The sequence below is a fragment of the Lissotriton helveticus genome, chromosome 4_1 (genome assembly GCF_964261635.1).
Source record: "Lissotriton helveticus chromosome 4_1, aLisHel1.1, whole genome shotgun sequence".
Classification (NCBI taxonomy): Eukaryota; Metazoa; Chordata; class Amphibia; order Caudata; family Salamandridae; genus Lissotriton; species Lissotriton helveticus.
In genome coordinates, this window is record NC_136063.1 from 13,341,230 (window position 1) to 13,350,120 (window position 8,891).

The 8,891-nt window shown below is 40.5% G+C and overlaps 1 protein-coding gene across 1 annotated transcript; it reads right to left on the bottom strand.

The window, feature by feature from the left end:
* Positions 1-389: 389 nt before the first annotated feature.
* On the bottom strand, positions 390-5,385 carry LOC144826882 (GTPase IMAP family member 5-like). The gene is made up of 2 exons (XM_078685339.1): positions 5,313-5,385; positions 390-1,099 (listed from the first exon to the last, which is right to left on the bottom strand). Exons 1-2 carry the CDS (start codon positions 5,383-5,385, stop codon positions 390-392), a joined length of 783 nt encoding a protein of 260 aa, XP_078541465.1.
* Positions 5,386-8,891: the final 3,506 nt, after the last annotated feature.

Here is an 8,891-nt window from a genome sequence, read left to right on the forward strand (position 1 = left end):
GGCAAATCCTGCCCACACTAAAGGCAATTGCAGTGTGACAGTAGCCACAACCTGCAGCTCGGCCCTGCGTCTGAACCCCCTCCAAGTACCCTACCACAGCTGCTAGTAGTATTTGGCATGTGCAGTGTAGGGTTAAGTTCACAACTTGGCCTCCCTGCCCAACCCTCTACAAGAGCCCTACCTTAGGCTTAGTCTAGGGGGGAGCATATGGATATATATATAAATCAGACGTATCATATTTGTCCAAAAATCAATATTTTTAATCAAATGAATATTTCAGAAATTCACAGAATGCAATGTTGCATATATACATCTCATCGAGGTTGTCACACAGGTTCCTTTGCTCTCCCATGGTCAGTCAATTATTTTCCAGTGTTAGTTTAATTCAATCATACAGTCAGATGAAGCTTGTATAAATTCATGAACTTTGATACAGAAAATTCTGTGGGCAATCCAAGTAGTGCATCTACTATCATAGCGCAGAACTGCAATGCAAAGTCACAATCCGGAGGCATCGGCTTATCGATGAGGGCAAACAGTTCCTCCACCTGTTTGTCGTTTTCCTCTCCAGTTGTCCTGTTGTTGAAGGCGCAGTACCGACCTCCACATTTGGTAATTAATTTTCTGAGTGCTGTCTCAGCTTCCTTAACAAATGCTTGTATTGTTTTATCTCCCAGGTCGTCTTTGCGGGTGAAGACAACAACCATGCGGTTGAGCACCTGAGCTCCAAAGAGACGCTGGACCCTCTGGACCGCCTCACACTCCTCTTGGGTGAACCTTCCGGTCTGGAGCACCAGGAGCAGGACGTGGGGCCCCCCAGGGCCACAGAGCTCCAAGCACCGGCTGACGTCACTCCTCAGTTCTTCTGGACAGGTGCTGTTCAAGAACCCCGGGGTGTCCACCACCACCAGCCGCTTCCCGTCCCGGACACAGACCTCCCTCTGGCACTCCAGGGTCACCGTCCTCGCAGACGCTCTGGACTCAAAGCGCCTCTCCCCGAGGATGGAGTTGCCGGTGGCGCTTTTCCCGGCTCCTGTGCTTCCAATCAGTAAAAAGATTGTCTCTCTTTCTTTTGTGCAATGGCTGGTGTTCTTGTGATCTGCAAAATAATACAAATCAATATATCAGAACAAGTAGGTTAGACATATATATGTTGCAGGTATCATTTCATGATTACGAGACACAGGAAAATAGTTTGCTTTATACAACTCAAAAATTAAATCTGCAAAAGACTTCAATATAGCATGAACAAAACAGGACATGCCATGAGACAATCACACTGAACATCAAACTTATAATTTAATCATTATAAACATGAACTTGTGTGAAACATCAAATGGCCTGAGTGCCAGTGGAATTTGATGGCCTGCTACTATTCTCTACCTTCTGATTTACCTGTGTCACAAATCCCCATTGAAAGTGGCAGGCTACCATCCCATGCCCAGGTAAATATATGCCAAGCTGTAAGGTGGCAGTTGTATGATAGTTGCAAAGCACAAGCACTTTACATTACACTCCACAATGTATGGATACTTCCAGGTTGGGAAATGTACACTGGTTTTCCCAGCAGACTTCTAAGGACAGCATGGAACCTCAATCGGGGGCATATGTCTCAAGCCCTTTTCCCATTCGCAAACAGACCGATTCTCAGAATTGGCCCATTTGCAAACAAGAAAAGGCCTTTTGGGATGTATCATTTCAAAAGGGCATTGCAAATTAAAGAATCGCAAAATTTGCGATTACATTTTAGGAATCGCAAATTGCGATTCCTTAAATGCGATGTAGAAAGCACATAAGTTGTGCACATTTGGCATAAGAAAATTGCTGATTACCACCAACTGACAGTTGGTTGTAATTTGCAAATTCTTTGAAAAAAACACTTTTTTTTTTCAAAGTGCCATGTGCCACACATGCATGCCCTTAGGGTATGTATGTGCACCACATGTGCACACATACATATTTCAGGGGTGCAACAGGGTGTCCTTTTGACACCCTGACACCCTTGAAATTGCATTCTCAATTTGCAATTCTCTAATTGCGAATCACAAATTGAGAATGTCTTCCCAGTCATTCCTATGGGCCTCCTAGCCCATAGGAATGAATGGGAAGGTATTCCTTATTTGCAATTCGCAATTTGCTAATTGCAATTAAGGAATGCCAAGGATTCGCGAAATATTTGCGAATTATTTATTACATCCCATTTTGCGATCCTCAAATAGCGATTCGTTAAAAATCACTATTTGAGAATCGCTATTTGAGAATCACAGGCATATAAATACAGAGAACCTTTAATAAAAATGACATGTATGTCATATGGCTTCAAATGTCAATAAAGATCATTGTTTTTCTGTAGTAGACACAAATCATGCAAGCAAGCTTCCACCTTTGGCTTATGGTTTGTTTTCCAAATGCATAACACTGTTATCTTGGAATAAATAGTGCAATAAAAGCAAACTTGTGTTGAGGTTTGAAACTGTCTGTAGAAAGCAATAAAGCCATACAGATTCAATTAAATCATCTGAATTAAATTCAGATGATCAAACATACCTGAAACATTGTAACTAAGACAACATCAAATGGTAAAAAAAAAAATGATTGAACTCTTATTACAACCTAGTACCTAGCACTGTTTGTGAGCCCCCAGTGATACATTTGCTGGAAGCATTTCTTGCTGGAAGAGGTGTAGTTTATTGCAACCACTAAATACCCCTTAAGGGAGGCCAGAACTGGCAAGAAATGTTGCACCCAGCTGTGTCTGGAAATGATACACAAATCAAGTTAGAATTGTGGGTTAACCAGATTGAACAAGCTTATAGTGGCATTCTGAATTCCAGGAGAATGCAGCATATGGTCTTGCAATGTATATAAAAAGTTTTATTTTGAGCTCCCTGCTAATTTTGATTCCATGGACAGATATGCACAAACTTGTCATTCCATTTCCTCAGTCAGATAAGTTCCAGGATGCCAATTTTCTGAAGATCCATCCATGAGAAAATAGGTTGGGGTGGGCTGACACTGTGAGCGATTTTCCATTTTAGCTGCCATTCGGAATCTTACTGAAAGATGTAGAAAAACTGCTGAACAGTTCAGGTGCTACTTTCCCCTCCAGTCTGGCCTGATGTGTGAGTTGCTTCTGACAATGCCAGGCAATGTTAAAAATAACCTAACTTTAACAATCCTAAACACTATGATGAGTGTCTTAACTTGGATGTGATGGGCAGAAGATAGGGTGTAGGGCCAAGACCTACATTGCATGGCCAAAGTCAATGCCATGGTCCCAAAGTTTTGTATTAATCACTTAGTTGGCCTGTTTCCTTGATTTGTCTATTTGCGGACAACATTTGTTCTACAATTTCAAAGTTTGCCTTTGAAAGGTATGAGAGTGTACAAAGACTCTGTGAGGGAAGGGATTCATCAACTTTTCAAAGGGGTTCTTTCATTTTCAAAAGTAATCATTAACTGTACCTAAATCATTCCCTCCACGATATACAATGTGCGATCCATGAACTGGCCAAAGTAGGCAATCCCAGATCATTGCCAACATTGCAAGAATTTGCATACTCACGAGTAGTAGTGAAAACAGTGACCAACTATCGACAATGAACGCCTGCATATTTTAATCCTCAAAGAAGAAGCTGCAAATTGTTGTTCACCAACAAGCAGTGACTTGAATAGAAAAAGTGATTGTCAATCAGTCAGTCAAACCACTTTATTCGGTTAAGTTAAAACCATAAGAGTACAAACACAGAAGGACAAACATATATGTGCAAAAATACAATATAAAGTGTCCACAGTATAATGCAATCCGGCAATAACAGTCTATGTGCAAGAAAACGCAATACAGTACTAGTCAGGTAAAGTGCATTCCAGGACAAAAAGTGACAGTGCATCCAAGAAATTTGATATAAACCTCATTTAAAAATATCAATCATAAAAACAGTTTTAAAAAGATAAATTCAAATAGTCTAAAACCTCGTTAGTTATGGGCTCTCCTCACAGCTGTTTCTCAACCGCACAGCTGCCATAAGGAAGCTGGCTATATAGAAAATCTCATTGGGATCATTTATTAGCTGTAAACACAATAAGGCTGGCTTGACTTGGATAAAACCCTTTCTTTTTAGTAAGGGGAAAAGAAACCTCTTTCTGATGTCACTATACAAATCACAGAACATTATTAGGTGCATTGTATCCTGGATGGAGAAGTTATCACAAGTGCATGGCCCTAGCTCTTTCAGCCTGCACCACCCCTTAGAATTCCCTAGAGAAAGGTGAATTAAATTAAAACGGAAACGTGTAAGGAGTATACGATGAAAATAGTGATTGATTTAAGATAACTGTCTGTTAAATAGAACACAATGTTAGGAATGAGGAGAGTTTCCTACTGCACAGAGGTCGAATACCAGCAATACATGCTCAGGATAAAAGGAGATGGTCATGCAAAAGAGTAACTTTTTCAAACAGGTACTCCTAGATGAAAGGTGAGGAGCAGCTTAGCCATTCCTTTACCAGTTCTCATTGTCTAAGGAGAAGAACCCAGAAAGATAATCTGTATTGCATATTCAGCTCCAGGTGTGTGGGTCCCTACGCGTTTGTTGCTATTCGAATATCAATGAAGTTTTAAAAAAGAGAGGTTGGATAGTCGGAGAAAACATAGGTGGGAAGGAGTTACTGTAACAACATAAGACATATGTAACAGCAGACTAACAAAGCACCCACAAAAGCACACACTTACCTCTAGGAATACAAACACAACAATGAGTTGTACAAACAACTGCACAATAGCACTCACATGTAACTCTTCTCTTGTATGTGAACATAATGCACTGAATGTACAAGCAATTGCCAACAACAAAAGCCCAAACTCTGAAAGCATACCCATGCACTGTAATATTCTGAAAGGACGGCTGAGGTGTGACACACGATGACCGCAGGTAAGCCTTCCTCATTATGATAACATGTTTTTGATTACGACTTGTAGTGTATCATATGCATTGTGGATAGGAACCACTGAACATAGGAACAATAAAGGTCTAGATGCCTTAAGACTGGTCCTTTTTTTTGATAGGTCATTCATGTTTAGTTGATGTCACACATTGTCTTTGTCAGCATAATAACAACATGACCTAGCTTGAATATTTTGAGTAAAACCCCTTCTAAACATGTCCTTCATAGGTACCGCCAGGGAACCCTTCATCCTTGAGCATTCCAGGAAATCGCTGGATGGTTGTGTACATATGATTATATTTATATCCATTTTGTTTTGAGCTCTTCTTAGCAGTAGCAACCCTAGGTCCTGTAGAATGCCACATTACCTTCAGGATCACTGGCTGAAACATGTCGACCTTTGTGAAACACAAACGGGTCTGACATTTCCCGCTGTGCCATACTGTTTTTAACCATAGCCCAGGGTTCACTTTTGGGTTTGGTCATATGAATTAGGGGAGCCAACCCTTGCTGGTCATAAAACCTCATCTAGCACTTTTCTGTGAATCACACATGTAGTTAAGTGGCAACACATACCTCTAACTCCCATTTGATGTAATGTGAAATCAGTCATCCAGTGTGCCTTGACACTGCTCATCTCTGACAAATAATAGGTCAGTAGCCCTTTAGGAGATTTTTTGCGGAGGACAAAGGTGACCCATCCCCAACTGAGGAGAGATTACCTAAAGTGAAGCATCATTCTTGAGACATTAAAGGGCAAGAAGACCTAGACAAGATTATATGGACAGATGACTTCTCTTTGTATGTGACTGTCACCTGTAAATTACCATCGCTGGAGACATAACTATGGACTCGTTGCTGTGAAGACACATTCAAATGGATGTGTTGTATTCATTATGTGCTAAGGCAGAATTATATTGCTACTGACCTAGGCATTGCAGATACCATGCCATTGACCATCTGTATTTTCAGGTGTTTTCTTGTACAGGAGCCTAGAAAGTATATAGAAGTATGAATGGCTACATTATGAATTTAGTATACATGAAAAATCAAATAGTGGAAATATAAGGAAAAGCTCCGGGCCAGATGTACGAAGGTTTTTGCAAGCCGAATGAGTTATAGACTTGTTTGCACATGCAAAAACCTGTGGACCATGTACTAACCCTATCTTGCAAGTCACTAATTAAACAGCGACTCGCAAAGTAGGGTTAGTGACTCGCTATTAGGAAAGGACGTTCCGAGGGGGTCCCTTCCAATTAATGAGTCTGAACACTATGTAAGATTTTTTTTTTTTTAAATGCAGCCCGTTTTTGTTTAAGGAAAACGGGCTGCATTTAAAAACACTGCTTTACTTAAAAGCAGTCCCAGACGTGGAGGTCTGCTGACCCCAGCAGGCCACCATCACTCGCAGTGCCAGCCATTCCCAATGTGGTCGCAAATTGTGACAGCCTCATTAATATGCATGAATCATGGAATTTGCGACCCCATTGGGAATTGCAAACATGTCTCAGACACTGTTGTACATTGCCAAATGCGACTTGCAAATTGCAAATTGCTATTTCCCATGGTCGTACAGCTGGCCCTCAAGGGTTTGGAACATTGTAGCCAGGCCATGATAGCAACAAGATGTAATATTGGAGCTATTCATAGTTGGGGCCAATCTGAAAAGCTGACATAGTTAGTAGCAGGATAGGTTCAAAGGAAGGAGTAATCAGAATATACCTTCCTCACTTGCAAGTTGATGGTATCCAGAGGTAGTAGACTCCATTTGGCTATCCGCTTGCTGGAGAAACTACCTACAACGAAAAAAGAACTGTGTTACTCTTTCTGGCATTTCTATATCACATTTATGACTTTAAACTCATGTGGAAACAATGCAGTACATTCTTGTATGTTTTATTGTAGAAACATGTGCGCACAAACACACAGACCCACATACACATACACACCAGATTTTATTTCTGATTAATAAAAAGCATCACAAAATGGCACATCATAATATATTAAATACACATGAACATAAAAAATAAATATATCCATACAATTTCATATGAACATAAAGATTCAATACAATACATTATTTGGGACTAAACCATACAAATATTGAGCTAAAATCTCTGAGTTATAAATACATTGAGTGTAATAAATTCAAACAGCATATAAATAACTGCATAAACCTTCACAGTGCCAAGTGCTTAGGGATGACTGATCTTGTGTTAATTGATGCTATAAAATGCCCCTTCAGAAGAACATAGGCACACAAACCTAAGCTACAGATACCATCATTGTTGGGCAATTGTTAGAAAAGTTATCATCTAACAAATCATTGGGATAGAAACACCAAATAAGCATAGAATGAGAATCTGATGAATGGAGCTCAGCCCTGTTGTATGCAATTAATGTTTTATTAATATACAGTGTACATGAAGTAGTTTTGGACAGGCACACATGATATGCAGTAAAGTTTCACATGGCCACCCAAACAGTCTACATTCAATGCTTGACCAGTGTTGTATCCAAATCGGTGTGTCCATCTTAGTGGAGGACCTGCCAAGCCTTAATTAAAAATAATAATCCATTGGGTGTGTAAAGCACCACCTGGCTGGACTCTGGGGAGCGAATAGGCCTCCCAAGGACTGGGACTGGGAGGAAGACATTGACTGGTGTCAATTAGCTGAACGCGAAACATACTGGGCCTGGGGCTGCCCCAGTAAATTTGAAAAGATTTGGGGACCCTGGATGCAAAACAGGTAAGTTAATGAGGCAGTAGGAGAAGGGAGGTAGGATGAGGAACAGGTCACTGTGGTAAACAGAGTATGGGTCTAAAGCCGTCATACTATGCAATATGACACTCTCTGGGATCAGTGATTGGGACACATTGACAATTGGTGAAATCCAGGGGACCTGTGAGAGGCCCACAATGTTGTTGCTAAACTGCCCCTTAACCCCTTCGCTGCTGGCCTGTTTCCGCCGCTGTGCTGTAAACAAAAGAACAGGGCGGGGCCGTGACGAACCCCAGCCGTCATCAGCACATGAGCACCTTGGAGTGTGACGGCTGGGGTTCGTCACCAGCATGCAAGGGGTTAATGATCTGTGGTTCTCAAATAACTGCTTAAAAAAGAGAATTTTTAAACACCATGCCAGGTAATACAGGAATATGCCTGTGAGAGATCAGAAGGTTCAAGAGCTTGAGTAATATTTCACAGTATGAAGTGGATGTAATTAAGAGAGATGGACCGCAGAAAGTGCAGTTTGAATGTGAGAAGGAAAGTAAGACAACAATCGAGAGGCTAGGATGCAATGCAGAGTGTTGGGCATGAATAATATTGCTTCTTGTAAATAGAAACGTGTATAAATAAAATGATGCTGATGATTGTAGCCATACACTGTGGAGGAGTGATCAGGATGCCTGACATTTATGGTATAAGGTGGAGCAATGTTTTTTTTTAATTGAAAGTTCAGCATTCAAGCTTTCTTTTTGGTCTGTGGAAATATGGACCTAAAATAAATATTTGTGATGAATGAAAAGAAAAAAGAAAAACATCCCTCATATGGTACGGAAAATAAGCAGTCAGATAGGGCTGGATTCGCAAAGTCTGATGAGAATTAATCTCTGTCAAGCATGTTTCTTTGTCACTAGGGCCTTTGCATCCTCCATAAATGTGTTAAACTTAAATTTTCCATTTAAAAACTGTTTAAAACTAAGCTTTGTCATGTCTAGGAACCTTGACTGCAATTCAAATCTCTAGAAACATGTTAAAATGTAGGATCTCCAAGTGCCTGTATAAATGTAGTTATTTATTTTGCACCAGCAATTATTTGATAGGTAAAACAGGAATGCATACATTTAAAAAATGACTCTTGTACCACCATGGACTGTCTTTTAAGACCAAACTCCAAATGAATTTGGGCTTGGCAAACTGACCTGGGGATTCCAAAGACTGATT

Bases quoted from the DNA above. Each gene is read 5' to 3' on its own strand.
- LOC144826882 (XM_078685339.1), bottom strand. From the start codon at position 5,385: ATGGCACAGCGGGAAATGTCAGACCCGTTTGTGTTTCACAAAGGTCGA. The intron at 1,100-5,312 runs GTAATGTGGCAT...ATTATTTTGCAG, and splicing joins TTCAGCCAGTGATCCTGAAG to ATCACAAGAACACCAGCCAT.